The sequence below is a fragment of the Penicillium nucicola genome (genome assembly GCF_028828085.1).
Source record: "Penicillium nucicola strain IBT 29836 chromosome Unknown utg000008l, whole genome shotgun sequence".
In the NCBI taxonomy this organism is placed as follows: Eukaryota; Fungi; Ascomycota; class Eurotiomycetes; order Eurotiales; family Aspergillaceae; genus Penicillium; species Penicillium nucicola.
Genome location: NW_026643132.1, coordinates 515414 through 530400, shown reverse-complemented (window position 1 = coordinate 530400; position 14987 = coordinate 515414). Strand labels below are relative to the sequence as shown.

Sequence of the window (14987 nt, the reverse complement as noted above, 5' to 3'; positions counted from 1 at the left end):
GAGAAGAAAGATAGAAAATATTTGCAATATTCAATTTACACCCAGATTCAAGCTAATAGTAATACCTTGATACGACGTGCTTCAAGAGCTTTATCAAGTATGCGAGTTCACAAGGGAAAATAATCGTGCTCACATTAAAATGAAATGCTTACGAATAGGGGTGATAGCTTAACAGTTTTCACTAGTGCCTGTCTTCGCAGTTCACATACGTAATACTCTCATTCAGAAAAATTTAACAGTACAATTTCACGCATCGGGCCACCGAATCCAGGAATATCTTTCTGTTACGATGCAAAAATCCAGTCATTGCTACTGTCTTTCGGCTTTTGATTAGGTTGCTGCTTTGAGTCGGGGATTTTCCCATGTTTGTTGCCCCAGCCCCAGGAGTGGCGGTTCTTCAGATCCTCTTTGAAAGTTTGTCAGAGAAAGCGATGGATTTTCAAGGCGTACGAAAACAACTTACTAGTTGCTGTGTCAGCAGAAGGATTGCTGGCCTGAGAAGCAGGCTGCGCGGACTCGAACTTTTGATTTGCTGGCTGTTGCTCGGGTAATTTTGCTGCGTTAGGAGATATGGGTGCGTCCATTGAGCCGGCTGAGCCGGTCGAGCTGGTCGAGTCTTGACGCTCGCGATGATGGAACGCGTCGGATGCTCTGCGGAGGAAGTCTGACATGGTCGGATTTCAATTGTGTTCGAATATAGTGATTTCAATGGTCCATGGATATTCAATATGCCGTGGAGGACGAGCTCGTGGCTCTCAAATTCGTTATATATAGAGCTGAGCTAGCATAACACTCGTAACGTCATGTGGCCCCATTTATACGAAGACCTGGTGATCTCTGCCTGTTTTCCTATGGTATAGCTAAAACGTCAGGCCTATCAGGTAAGAGAGAACAGGCTCTAGACCGTCAAACCAGAGGACGGCATGGTGAGCTCGCCACAACAATCTCCTCACGGGCGGAAGTATCTGTGAACGTTGAGGTAGTTTGATTGGGTGCTAGTCACAAAACCATAAGTAAATGACTGCCATCTAAATGTATGTCACATGTTATATAACCGATTTTGGGGACTGCATACTGGTCGTTGGGTCAACCATAGATTCGGGCACGGAGAAGGACTGATCATCATGACGTTATAGAACTATCCGCAATATATACAAATTCGAACCTATTGAGTAGATGAGATAAATTTTCGTAGAAAGTCTGTTCCATCTTATCTTCATCGAGCCTTGTTAGCATCATACGGATCAAGAATATCATATTCTGCAATGCCCGCCGTAAACTTTCACCACAACACCATCACGGTGTCCGGAGATTGCGATGTCAAGTTGACACTTGATGATCAGAACAATCCAGATGAGCCCTTGTCTTTACTTTGCCCAGGCGAAACCAAAAAGGATTTTACTGGAAAACTGGTTTGTGTTGAGCCCTACGGGACCTATTCTACTAGGTCCTGGAGACTTTCACAGGGCATGGATGCTGCTGAAAATGAAGACGTTACTGTGACGGATCAAAGTAAGCAAAATATGAAAAGCGAATAATATGTGAGAACTGACGATATATATAAAGCACTGCAACAAGGGGATACTGTGGTTTGGTTTAGTTGAAGTAGTGGTAAAACAGAAATTGCTGAATGTATGTAAGATTTGAGATTTTTAAGCTATTTAAGCAATGCATCAAATTGAACAATACAGAGAGAGAGACAGACAGTCAGGCTGTTCAACAAGAGAAAATTATGTTATTCACAATGCAACTTCCCAATGAGATTAAGCCACTTCCCGCCCCGTTCAAGTGCTTCTAACTGCTAACGTCCATTGATTGGAGGGTTTCAGATGCACGATTACACGATGTTAAATATAGTTCATATATTCCACGCATGTGCAAACACCGAGACAGGCAATACAGAAATCGCATCGAATCAGCTCCACCCCAGACGCTGGGAAAGTTCATCTCGCACTAAAATTCCTAGAATTGGGCGGCCATTCGGGCTCTTATCGCGTAACCCTGACTCTTTCTTTTCTAGTAAAGGCGCATTTGATTGGTATCCATATTCTTGACGCTTATTGTTTGGATCTTAATCGATGCTAAAATCGCTATAAGTTGATGTGGAAGGTAGTAGATGACTAGCTGTTAAAGCACTCAATTTACGCTGACAATGCCAGACATTGGAGTCATGAACAATTTCAAGTAAAGATCTTGGTCGTTATAGAATGAATCAAGAGACATGTTATTCAATTGTAGCTTGATTTGCTCACGCAGTATGCAAGAACGCGTAGTAGGCGCCCTTTAGATTACACATTACGTGCTATCCACAGTGTTCGAGCTAAAAAGAACTGCGCACAGTATTGAAGCAGTAGTACGCCTCTCCATTCTTTAGATTCCTGCTTGGCAGAATCACTGAAATTGTGGGAGACAGTTATAATTCAGTTCAAATCAAACGTAATCTGGAATAACAAGCACTTTGTAACCTTCTCCAGCACAGCGAATTACAGCACATTAACAGTATGGGAGACTTATTAAATCATTTTCGCATGTACTTATATAGCCATAATTATGTTTTTCTTTCGAATGTCCCACTGTCATAAATGAAAAATGATTTCACAGAGAAAAGGCCCGTTGAACCTATACTTAGTATTTGACGCAGACCACACCTTCCTTGCCCTATTCACTGTTAGTTTCTTTTCAGTAGTACATTTAGATTCAGAGAGTGACTTACCACAATCTGGTTCTGGGGGCAGCAAAGACTGGCAGGGCGATTGTTGGGACATCTGTTGCCGGACTTGACTGAATTGCATGTTAGCATTTTTCAAAAATTCTCTGAAGATTACTTACGCTCGCATTTCTTTCCGCTTCCCTGAATGAAAAGCAGATTCAAAGGGACTGCACTCTCACAGCACCAGTTGTTTCCATACTTGCATTGGTCTCTCTCTTCAAGGTCTCTCTCTTCGAAGTCATCAACAGGAATAGCAGCGACTAGACCAGTGAGAGCAAGAGCTGCGAAGATATTTTTCATAAGCATCTTAGAGTAATAAAAACTACTATGAAGAATGTAATTCTTTTGGGTGCTTATATCGATTGAGTGCAAGGATTGTGATTTTGAGTGAGGCATTGATCGTTTGAAATGTGGCCCTTTAAATACACGATTCTTGACCCAATCTGCATGATTAAATCTCGATCTATTCGTATCTCGATCAAGAATTTCATTTCGACCGACTCGTCTAGATCGTGGCGATGTGATCAATGACATAGAGTGAAGGAGAAAGATGCAATGTTGATTAATTCTGGATGACCCCGTTTAACGAGTGGCGTATTAGCCAGGCAGTGTTTTCCGCAGGTACAGGATTGGCTTGGCCCTGGTGACCTGGGAATATTATCATGGTTCATTCATAGTTGACTATCTGCGGCACGAACGAAAGGACCTTGTTTGAATAACTAGTAGATAAACGTAAACAAATCTTGTAAATTTTTATACTCGAAGTTCAAAAACCGAACGAAACGAGAAAATGAAGAAGATGACAGACGATTTCCGAATAACATACTGGATATGCCATTGCTCTAAGTCTGCCTTGATATGCGGATCTTTGAATACGAGAAATCTGCGAGTTTATCATGCCGTAAACTCAAATCAATTGGCTGTCAAAGGAGACACTAAACTCTCAATTCATCTTTGGGTGGTAGTATTCCGCCCGATTTGGCGAGATCTAGCCAACAATGAAAGAGGGTCAGAAGATACAGTCCATTTCCGGCGCTTGGCGGTCCAGGAAAATCTAAGCTTAACGGCAACGGGCACGTATCGTGAGTGGACGGGAGTAACCGACGTGGCTTGGCATTTAGAGGTCGGTATGGATAGTTCATGTTCTGTTACGAGCCGAGGAACATCTATCCAGATCCGGAGGAATATGGTACAAAGCTAAGATCGAGATTTCCTCTCCGGTAACTACATCCATTGGATAACCTACACAATAAACTCTCAAGTAGTTTACCCTCATCTTCGTCAATCACAGTCGCTCCTCCTTTTTCTGAGCCGAAGTTTATATATTTGTTGAAATGGAAATGGCGCAATGGCAATCTGGCATCGCAGCCAGGTCAACACCAAATGGGTAGAGAGAATGAAACAGAACGCAACAAGAGGTTAGGTAGTGGACGCGTGGCAAATGGGGCTTACTATAGATGGTTTGATTCTATTTGAAGGAACATGATGAATGACTGGCCGTGGTTTGTGTTCTTCCAAATTCTCCAATGACAGACCGTTATCCTGAAGCAATTCTAACGCCTGAGGCTGTCATCAGCGTTAAACATGTCGCGAGATTTCTCACTCAAATTTGCAGATTTTCTCCTGTGATGGCATATCTGCTACAGGATATTAGACCATAAGTATACTAAAGAAAAAATGTCCCATTCTCGATCTTCAACACTCGAGCATCATCAAGCCAGGTGAAGTTGCGACCTCCGAAACCTCATTCCGCTCCAAATGCCAAGAGAAACTATTTTGTCGGAACCAAGACTGTATATACTGAGCCAAGTATCCTAATATTGGACACCGAAAACGTTATCTAGTGGAAGAAACAGGGAATATTTATGACTGACCTCACACTAGGATCCATGTACTGACTGTCACGGTGACCGACGGTACAGCGACGATTTCTAGGCCTAGAGCCGGAGTGACAGAAGCCTAGAATAATTTTTCTTGAAATTCTCGTCTCAGACTGATAGATATTAGATTTTGATTTATTCATACCACGGCTCTTCGACTACGCGGGCGTGAATCAACCGAGATGGCTCGCCAGATGAGCTTTGGTAGAATACCCAATTCGCCAGTTCTTCACGCCGAAGTAGAGCATAATACCAGTCGCAGCCATACATGAATGGATATAAGCGAAGTCCAAGATGTCTATGACAAAATATTGCATCTGAAGCTTCGGTCATTGTGCTACTTTTCTAAACCATACTTTTACTGCTGTAAAGGACAACGGAAGGTACCCAGTGAGCTCCGCACTGACCATGACACAAAGCACTCAAATTATGATTTAATTTTAGGGATAATATCATTTTAGAATGCTCAATAAGTTCCTTTGGAAAATAATAAACATGTGGTGCGTAATATCGCAAGTCCAAGTAGCAGAGCAATCACTAACGTTAGTTAGTATAAGTTAACTAGTTAAGTGCAAGGAAGTTCAGGCGCTAAGGCACACTGTCAAAATCCATCAAAGCCTGAAGCGTTTGATGAACTGGGTTCGAATTCAACTAGGATTTCGAAACCAAGGCAGAGTATCAGAGGATCTGGGTTCAAGATACATAAATCTATAAGGAGTTTTGCTTCTCGTCCAATTATCACGAGTCGGGAAAGACGTCAACAAATTACTACATAGCTCTTGTACGAGTCAGCCATTACACGTGACATTAATCCTCCTTCCAACAATTCTTTTTTGAGAATAGTGAATATAATTTCCTCGGCCAAGCCAGCAAGACCCTATGGCCACTCGTACCTTACCTTCCCGGCTGTGACTGTGGATGCTGGAGGCGAATTGATTGTTTCTTAAAGAAAGAGAATTAATTCAGTTGATGATTACACAGAAACTTTGGTTGAAATCAGAGAAGGATTGATGAAATTTGATTGAATATAGACGTATTTGAGAGGCGGGTATACCCCCCATGTGCCAGGCATGCGATTAGACGATTGATCCTCGGGCAATTTGCTACCATGTGCGAGCCTAAAAGACTGGCCATAAATTTAAAGGACTGCAAATGGCATTGAATAAGAGATATATCTCTGACGATATGGTTCTCTTTGGTCGGAGTCGAACATGGGTTGGGGGTATAATGAAGTTATGCACGAGTTTCATTGACGGGTGAACGAACCGAGAAGGGATCCAGGGAACCCCAAATGTTAATTGCCACACCAAATCTCTTCAGATACAACAGTTTGCGGGAATTGAACCCTGTGTAATACTCGATTTGATTAGAGCTGGATGAACTTATCCTCGCAGTCGCGTAGCGTGTATGATTAAAACAAAGGTATCCCAGTGCAAAATATCTCGTGGCATAATCACGGAACAGTGTGCATGTTACCGTTAAAAGTCTAGGTGATCATCAGCTGCGGTCGCGATACGAACTTTCATCATAGATTGGGTGTGAGAACTGCAAGTGGGCTAAACTCGTATAGCATCATCGTAATGTGACGTAGCGTACGGAAATTCTGACGGGGAGCTCCTACTATGAATATCAGCATCGAAGTCCCGGCATTTTCCACGTAAAGATCAGATCATCTCAATAACAGAATAATCCCCTGAAACAAATTAAGTTCTTACTATTTTCTCAATATGCCGATTAAGAGATACGGCGTGTGGAAGGCAAAACCTGTGTACTATGAGGTTGAAGATGCATTCACGGACGATATCAGCCCTCACTTATCCCTCTATTTCGACGATAAAGGTGGTGATCATTCTGGAAGGGAGTTTCGTTCAACCGGCGGGCGCAAAGAGATTCGTGGTCTTTTCAGAGCTGCAATCAACACCAAGTCTGTAGGCAACGACTCTCGACTTGCCTACTGGGTGAATCACAACGTCAACAATCATCCCATCATCGATGGTCTCAACGTTCTACCTTCGGGCTTTGAGCCTCTAGAGCAACCACAGCGGGGATACAATGAACTAGGATTGGATTACATCCGAAGCAATCTATTCAATGTCAACAGCGGTCGGATCTTGTTCCATGATCATCAAGGCCCCAATAACGATATGATTGATGTTTTGGAACCTGAGATCAAACAAGCGATTGATCAGAAGGCGGACGTCTACATTTTTGGGGCACAGTTTGAGGACCGGAAAGGCATTCACGATGTGCACATGAATCAAGGCAACATTGGGCGGTTTCAGCGTGACGACGGTATCTTCCAAGACGGTGGTCTTTTGATCAATTATCCAAGATCTGGTAAATGGGTGGGAATATTCATCGGGTTCGCTTCGCAATCTGCGCACACAGACGATGACACCGGACATGCCATAGGGTCAGAGACTTGGATCGACTATCTCCGCTCCACAGGGCGCCGCAAAGATCTCATCGAGAACTCTTTGCATATTGATGAGGCTTTGGTCAACTCGAGTGATTCCAAAATGAGACGCAGATCAGTCACGATCTCCAACTCAACGGAGCACACAATGCCTCTGTCCGCATGGAAGATCCAAAATTCAGCTGGGGAATTCCAAGCCCTACCGCCTGATGCAGCGTTGGGTGCTATGAAAACGCAAACTTTCGAGATTCCGCATTGCCCTCTTTCGAAAATAGGTGATACTATCACACTGGTGAATGATGAAGGACTTAAAGTTGATGGGGTGAGTTACCATGCTCAAAAAGGGGGAATGGAACTTCAATCTGTTGTTTTCGCTCATTAATATTGCTATGGGTATTTGATTCAAAGGTAAGTTCAGTCTTAATTCAATAATCAAATGTCGCTTGAGGGATTGACGGGAGTAATTTTTCGGTTTTACTGCACGACAATAGGAAATTGAACACGATTGCTTGATGTACAAACTTGGCTGTAGTAGGACATCATTGTCGGTGCCATGATTCTTAGAGGCATAGTACATAGTATCCATTCAGTAAATGACTCGATACGTACTTTTTTCTCAAGCTTCCTAGTAGTGTATTTGACGGAAAGACCGATCCAGGCTACTTACAGTCAGAGATCATGAGTATTTGCAACCTGGTACATAAGACCCACTTTCATTATGCCGGTATAAAACCTGAATTCCTAATAACTACACTGCCGTATGAAACGCCAACGACATCAGGCATTTCATGTAATACCAGCCGTATGCTGTAACTGTAACATACCAGTCCCCGTATACGCGGACTTATCGAGTTTTGATTGGCTTCCCATCTCCGCTGTATGGGTCTTCCGGTGGAGCACGTTTACCTTCTTCCTTTTTCCGTTTAGATCGGGTTTGAGGATTTACTGGACTTGGTTTTTATAATTTTCATGTACGACATCTTCTACTGACCAATGTCTCGAATGCCCGTATTTAAAGATCTGAGCTATACGTTGCCAACTTCGTACTATATTTTCTAAGCTCCACGCATTATGATTTAAGCGACTAGACCGCGGTGAGCGTTGTTCGTACGATAGTAAAAATCCCGCTTGAATATCCCCTGATTATTCGTAGTCATAAACAGTTCACGTACTGATATCATTGATGATCTCTTGCCATTTATAATATTTTTCCATTCATCCCTGTGTGTTTTGTCCATCACCCTTGTCCTGGAATATAATGAGTAATCTCTACTCTGCAATGCAACGACAATTTATTGACCGCAGCGCCGCGATTATGCTGGTACCTAAAGCCATACTTTTGTTTTCGACTATCATCACTGTCTCTTTTGCAAGCCTAGGCTGTAAACTTTCACTCGCCGATTCAGCATGGCCCTCGGTGAACGAATGGGCCGCATTAAACAATTCTATCGGAGGAGTGCTACTCAAAACTTCACCCGTTGCATCATCTTGCTTTCCTGGTAATCCCTTCAATTCTCCTGAGAATTGTACCAGTGTACAGGAGAAATGGTCCTATGCAGCATATCATGCTTCCTGGCCCGAGAGCATTGACTACCCAATCTACACAAACAATTCCTGTGTTCCAAAGGGTGCCACTGGCTATGTCAAAGGCAATGGTTGCAGTATTGGTGGATTGCCACGATATATTGTCAATGCCACGACAGTCGATCATGTTTCGAAGGCAATGAAATGGGCCTCTAAACGAAATATTCGGATTGTTGTGAAAGGAACCGGCCATGACCTGAACGGCCGGTATGTGATATGATAATTGATACTTTCCAACCGAGTCGCTAATAATTATCTAGATCAACTGGCGCATTTGCGCTTTCTATTTGGACACACAACTTTAAGCATTTCGAATGGCGACGTGCTTGGAAACTGCCAGGTCGGAATGAAACCGACGATGTTGTTGTATGCGGAAGCGGCAATAATTGGGGCAGTGTTTACGCTGCGGTTAACCGCATCAACAGAACTGTCGTTGGTGGAGAGGACGCTACTGTTGGCCTCGGAGGGCTGATTCAAAATGGTGGTCATGGATTTTTGTCGAGTCACCACGGTCTTGCGTCGGATCAAGTCTACCAGGTCACTGTAGTAACCACCGATGGCAAGCGTCTTATCGCGAACAGTATACAGAATGAGGATCTCTTTTGGGCAATTCGCGGAGGTGGAGGAGGTCAATATGGAGTGGTCACGGAGTTTATCCTCAAAACACACCCTATTCCAACAAACGTGGTCACCGGAGGGCTTTCGTTTTATGCGACTGACTCCTCAAACGCCAGTGGGGCTGCCTCATGGAACGCTTTGTCGGAAGTTGTTTCTTCGATTCCCGACATTATGGATGGTGGTCTGAATGGCAACATCACCGCATATACCAAGACAAGAGCGATGGCTTTGGGTCTTACAAGTGCACTAGCCGGTGTTGCAGTAGTGGTTGGTTTTGTTGGTTTAAACATGACAGCTGATCGTATGGATCATGTCGTTAATCAACTAGCAATCCGAGTTGCATCCATTGACAACAGCAACTATCTCAGCTTTTCTCGTCAACGGGCGTCTACGCAGAGTTACTGGTCGTTTTCGAAGGCTAACCCTTTGTCTAGCAATTCTGCGGGAGTTGTCAGCCTGATGACCAGTCGCCTAATGGGCCGAAGGGAGTTATCGGACATTGCTCAAAAAGACTTGACAGGATATCTGCGGCAGGCTATGGCTTCCGAAGATCCAGACACTGGAACAATGTTACTGTTTGGATTGCAAGGCGGTCGCGGTCCTGCTCATGTCCCAGAACATATGCGTGGAAGTGTTCTCCCTGCCTGGCGCACCGCATATGCTCATGTTTTCACCCTAGGAGCATCGATCAACGCGACAAAAGATGCAAGTCAGTCCCTCAAGGCCGCCGCAGATTGGTATGAGGCTGTCAAAGAGCCTGTTTGGAGAAATTGGGCTCCTAATACCGGCTCATACATGAACGAGGGCAACCCATTCAGTAGTACCTGGAAGAAAGATTTCTATGGCGAAAACTATGAAAAGCTCCTAGCCATCAAGCGCAAGTTTGATCCTAGCGATAGTCTCTTCGTTTGGAGTGGCGTCGGTAGTGACCTGTGGAATTATGATCTGAACTCTGGATTGCTCTGCCGAGTGGCATCATGATTCAGAAACAGATGCTAGCAGACGAGAACATTTGATATTCCGTTGCAACCCAACTAAATGATTTTGAATCCTCAATGCTCCTGGTTCTACTGCTATTTGAAGATATACAGAGAGATAGATATGTGTGTATTTTGGGTTAGAGAACTTGCGTCGTTATGTATTTTATTCGTCTCAAAACTGCGTTGGACTCATTCAATCGACTACATTCATACTTAAATGGTTCAATGTAAGAATTTAATGGAAACCACTTTAATCTATAATACACAGGCAAGTGATATCGAGAATGCGAAACGTTGGGGCATGGCTTGCTCAGAAAGAATAATCGCTGGAATGGCTGAGTAACACACGTAGTCTCATTATTTTGCGCAGTTTCCAATTTGAGACTGAGCCTAGAAATTTACTCTTCGGGCGTTAAAAGGTCGGGTTCTCTTAGATCCGTGTAAATCTTAAACTGGGTGAAGATTGCCTAAACAGGCAGCATCGTTAAAGCTCGATACGTATTACTCAAATAATGATCGGCTTCTGTATTCGGGTCTTCATAATATTCATCAATATGACTCCCGCGTATTCAGTTGGCATCTGTTTTAAAATGCTCAACTTTACATTCTTGGCAACGATTACTATTGGAATGTCCCGAATACGCGGAGCGAATGATTTCTGATTGGCTGACTTTTAAAGTACCAAGACCAGAATATCCTCATATTCAGCGAACTTTCGCTTTCTTTTTGGACCTGGCCATACCAATTGGATATCTCTTTTTAGCATTTGCCCGCCTTATGTGTAACTTCGGTTCTCAAGGTCTGCTTCGTCGTCTCAGGCGATGCCAAGTCATACTTAATTTCAACGTTTGGAAACTCCATTCCTATCAGCATTGTATTGATTATTGTAGCCCTGTTTTCTTATTTCTATCGGAGCAAACTCTAGTACTCTGATATAGCTCAAGCAGGTTACAGCCCACAAAGCATGAGTGCTGCCGTTGTACAACTCTATGCTGCCACCATCATTATGGGGCTCTTCATCGCCTTTTTGTGGATTTTAAAATTGAACCTTTCATTGAAAGACTATATATATTTATGTGTACTTGACGTTTGCAATATTGACTAACTTTGCCGCGAGTGAGTTCGTGGAGTTAAGGTAAGGAGAGTGTTGAGCATTTCCAACGAAAGCTAGCTCTTGGGTCAGTCTCTAATCAGTTGATTTATTGATATTGTCAATCGTAATATAGAATTTATGGGCAAAGCCAAAACATGCCTGGCGGAGAATTGTCTGACAGAATAAAATCGGCCCGGGGGGGAGGTCAGAGTACTCATGGCTCGTGCATGAACGTGTTCGGCCAGCGAAGCCAACTTTCCCACTGCGGCCCAAGGTAATTACTGATAGAAGAAATTAGATAAAGACCACTATTTCCAAAAGTCCATATCTCACGGTGCAGGTGTAAAAGGGCTCCGAAGTGGGACAAAACAGCAAGTGCTTCTGGTCGACGCTCTGAAAGTAGGTCTATGTACTCTGGAGTAATGTTCACCGGCCAGAAAATGATTGGACCAATTCTTGAGAAGTTTGATAAAGGCGAGCGACTTGCATTGAAGGCTTTTTGTAAGTCTTCAATGGTCTGTCGGTAGATAGAGTCGATCACTGGATCATAGATAGCATCCAAATGTGCTAGGAGCTCGACACACTCATTGCCAGATGTACTTTGATCCAAGATCATTTGTTCGATTTCAAGCAGAGGTTTAAGCGGTGACTGCAAAAGTAGATGCCACGATTTATTTGTAACTGCACGAACGCCACGATGCATCCTCAGTGACTGAACAAAGTGATCGAGAAAATCTTCGAAGCTATCGGGGCGAAACAATAACTTTTCGGCGAGAACATGCATTGCCAGACATGAAGAAAAAAGAAACATGGGCACGCAAGTGTCGGCAGATACGTCCAGGTTTCCGCCATTGAATTCGGACAGAGCGTGTGTTTGAAGCTGTGAAGAATGATATTGGTAGAATTCCTGTCTTGTTGTATGAATAACGCTGAGATGTAATGCAGCGAAAGCCAAGATTTGGTTCATGAGATATGGCGCAGACAATATGTATCTAGTCATGTCGATAGCAGAGCCCTCGGATGAGAGCATATCAAAGCCAGGGAACGCCAAAACGTCCGTAGCAAAGTGATGGAATAATTCCAAGTGCAATTTGTTAACTGGAGGACTGTCATTTGTGACACCAGAATCGGCAACATGCGAAGATTTCACAGGTACTTCATTATTTATGGCAGCACGTTTTGACTTTGATCGATGGATCTGCACTAAGCTATGCGCTTTCGACACCATACCTTCATATGAACAGTGACGCTTTGAAACATGGCAATTGACGCATTTTGGCCTGGTCTCATCGCACTGTAGCACAAATCAGCGTCTAGCTTGTTGAATTGGACAGGCTGTGTCCCGGTAGTTGTTTCATATGATGATAGAGTATAATACCTTGACGTGACGACGTTTGCATTCGACGCAGCCATGCCTTGATTTTTTGTGCGCCTTTCTTGCCTGGATCATGATCTTTTCCTTTCCGGTTGAAATCAGATGGGGGAACTTTGTCTCCTAGGCATCAGGATCTGAGAAATGCAGAACCTGAGTATACCCCGATTATGCGCAAGCAATTTGAATGACCAACGGGTTCAACCCTAGAGGTTTCTGGTATTGACAAGGGGTGAAAGCAACATTCACCTCCTAAGTTAGGATTTTCTAATATGCTGACTCAGCCAGTTTCCAGGCATCTTCGTTCAGAATTATTGGCCAAGTTTATCCTCGATTTGACCTGAATAGTCGTATATTTAGTGACAAAAAGAATGGTTGATAACTAGTTCTATTTAACAAACAGTCTCACTGTATAATTACTGGAGGGCTATAATGGTTACCAGGAATTGATGATGGCTTTAAGTATTGGACGCTTCGTTTCCCACAGATAAGTTAACCTATACTTTAAATCAAGCATCTTGAAGGTTCACATAGTCATCAACAACAGGACCCTTGCCTACAAGGATTTTGCCTGGATGAAAGAGGTGAAAGATTGCCTGTACGATGAACATTGGAATCGCGTCGAAAATGTACATGCAAAACTCATGCGAGTTCACATATCCATTTGTTCCGCCGACGTACTCTATGATGCGAAAAACACATCGCCCAATAACCAGTGCCGAAACGAGGAACAAGATATGTAAAAGGCGACGCCATGGACCACCGATCAAATTGAGATTCGCCTTGCGCAACCGATGCTGGAAGGCAACAGCGACGTAGAGGAAGAATCCAAAAAATATCAGTTGGATAATCAGCCCAACAACCAGAATCTTCTCTCCTAGACTGCGCATACTATTTATGGTCTGCATACCACCACCACTTAGCTGTAGGAGGAACGCAGTGGTGTCTCCCAATACAAATATTTTGGTCACTTTTCGAGGTGCCACGATGGATAGATGAGGTTGACCGACAAACATGACAATTCTACCGTAGGTCATGTAGATTGTGGCAGCGTATAGCGATGGTGGGAGAATAATGAACATGGACTGGCAGATGTAGGGGATAAGGCTATCCAAGCTGCGTGCGGAAATCAACCGGAAGATATAGCCCAGGGTCATCACTGGTGTCACATATTAAAAAACTGAAGATAAGTGTTGATGGAGATGGAGTACTGACTGAAAGCACCGATGAGAAAAGCGGTGAAAAACCAGGTTCTTGTCTTTATCATTTGCCAAAGGTGGACAAATGCACTGGCTCCGAATAATAGCATTGCAATTGTAGCACCTGTCGTGCTGGGCTCATAGGGGTAGTAACCTGAAGATCCCATCGTGTCCAGATACGTTCGTCTTGTCGTTCAAAATGGCTTGTAGCGATGAACAACGAAGAAGATTCTTTCACAGAGGTGAAAACGAAAATGCCGAAACAGGAAACAGGAAATGAATGACTGAAGAGGGGTGATTGTGGAAGTTTGAAGGAGAGCTTAAAAGAGAGAAGTTTCAAAGATTGAGTAGAATATTAAAAGAAAGTAACATGTGGACGTGAAATCCGTGTATATATACAGCTTCATATTTATATTTAGTTTACTGGGGGTTCGCGGCTAGAAGAAGATCTAGCAAGCATATGTTGAGTGGATTGAAAGCGTAACTCGTACGTCGGGAAAGCTCATTGCTTGATAAGGGGTTGTGGCAGTGATCCAACCTGATATTGTCTCAAGCATGCGGGTCTGGGGACCTATCATGGTACTAATTATATGTCGAAGGAAATTTCCGGATGCATATATATGGGACAGGTATGTTTCAATTAGCCAGCCTTGCCCGAATACGCGGAGAGATTGACCCGTGATTGGTGCATATATGAGTGGATCTACAAAACATATCTCTACGCGAATCTAATTTTTTGAAATTGCGCCACCACCAGACCTCCTACGGCCATACGATCAAAAGAAAGTTTTATCTATATCAGCGTCAGTGGGACTACCCGAACCAACTCGAACTTACCCCAGAAATCTTTCGATCAGTCAAGAAGTGTGTCCTCTGTTGGTCCTTCACGAAGTTTTCAAAGCTTGTGGTGAGATATTTAATCCCCTCTATAATGGCCCCGATAAGGCTAAGACAAAGTCATATGGTTCATCCTCCTCATCAGCATGGCCATTTTCTAGAGAGCGCATGCTTCCCACAACATACCCAAAATGAAGAGAGCCTACGCGTTATTTTCGAAGGTGTCCCGGATTTCAAATGTCGTATTGGCTGGAAGATCCCGAATAGAGATCCCGAATAGAATTTGAGAAATTGTCAA

The 14987-nt window shown here is 43.5% G+C and overlaps 7 protein-coding genes across 7 annotated transcripts; 3 read left to right on the top strand and 4 right to left on the bottom strand.

Moving 5' to 3' along the window:
• Window positions 1-284: 284 nt before the first annotated feature.
• On the bottom strand, window positions 285-671 carry N7511_007691 (uncharacterized protein; the record flags this gene model as incomplete). Its single annotated transcript, XM_057130068.1, has 2 exons — window positions 285-406; window positions 464-671. The coding sequence occupies 2 exons, from the start codon at window positions 669-671 to the stop codon at window positions 285-287; spliced, it is 330 nt and encodes a 109-aa protein (XP_056981851.1).
• A 594-nt stretch (window positions 672-1265) lies between these two features.
• On the top strand, window positions 1266-1538 carry N7511_007690 (uncharacterized protein; the record flags this gene model as incomplete). Its single annotated transcript, XM_057130067.1, has 1 exon — window positions 1266-1538. The coding sequence occupies one exon, from the start codon at window positions 1266-1268 to the stop codon at window positions 1536-1538; it is 273 nt and encodes a 90-aa protein (XP_056981850.1).
• Window positions 1539-2625: 1087 nt separating this feature from the next.
• On the bottom strand, window positions 2626-3016 carry N7511_007689 (uncharacterized protein; the record flags this gene model as incomplete). Its single annotated transcript, XM_057130066.1, has 3 exons — window positions 2626-2658; window positions 2714-2781; window positions 2830-3016. 3 exons carry the CDS (start codon window positions 3014-3016, stop codon window positions 2626-2628), a joined length of 288 nt encoding a protein of 95 aa, XP_056981849.1.
• Window positions 3017-6317: 3301 nt separating this feature from the next.
• Window positions 6318-7388, top strand: N7511_007688 (uncharacterized protein; the record flags this gene model as incomplete). Its single annotated transcript, XM_057130065.1, has 1 exon — window positions 6318-7388. One exon carries the CDS (start codon window positions 6318-6320, stop codon window positions 7386-7388), a length of 1071 nt encoding a protein of 356 aa, XP_056981848.1.
• An 897-nt stretch (window positions 7389-8285) lies between these two features.
• Window positions 8286-10189, top strand: N7511_007687 (FAD-dependent oxidoreductase; the record flags this gene model as incomplete). The annotated part of the gene is made up of 2 exons (XM_057130064.1): window positions 8286-8797; window positions 8851-10189. The coding sequence occupies 2 exons, from the start codon at window positions 8286-8288 to the stop codon at window positions 10187-10189; spliced, it is 1851 nt and encodes a 616-aa protein (XP_056981847.1).
• A 1306-nt stretch (window positions 10190-11495) lies between these two features.
• N7511_007686 (uncharacterized protein) lies at window positions 11496-12694 on the bottom strand (the record flags this gene model as incomplete). The annotated part of the gene is made up of 2 exons (XM_057130063.1): window positions 11496-12479; window positions 12512-12694. The coding sequence occupies 2 exons, from the start codon at window positions 12692-12694 to the stop codon at window positions 11496-11498; spliced, it is 1167 nt and encodes a 388-aa protein (XP_056981846.1).
• A 468-nt stretch (window positions 12695-13162) lies between these two features.
• On the bottom strand, window positions 13163-14019 carry N7511_007685 (RTA1 domain-containing protein; the record flags this gene model as incomplete). The annotated part of the gene is made up of 2 exons (XM_057130062.1): window positions 13163-13812; window positions 13869-14019. 2 exons carry the CDS (start codon window positions 14017-14019, stop codon window positions 13163-13165), a joined length of 801 nt encoding a protein of 266 aa, XP_056981845.1.
• Between the last annotated feature and the right edge of the window lie 968 nt (window positions 14020-14987).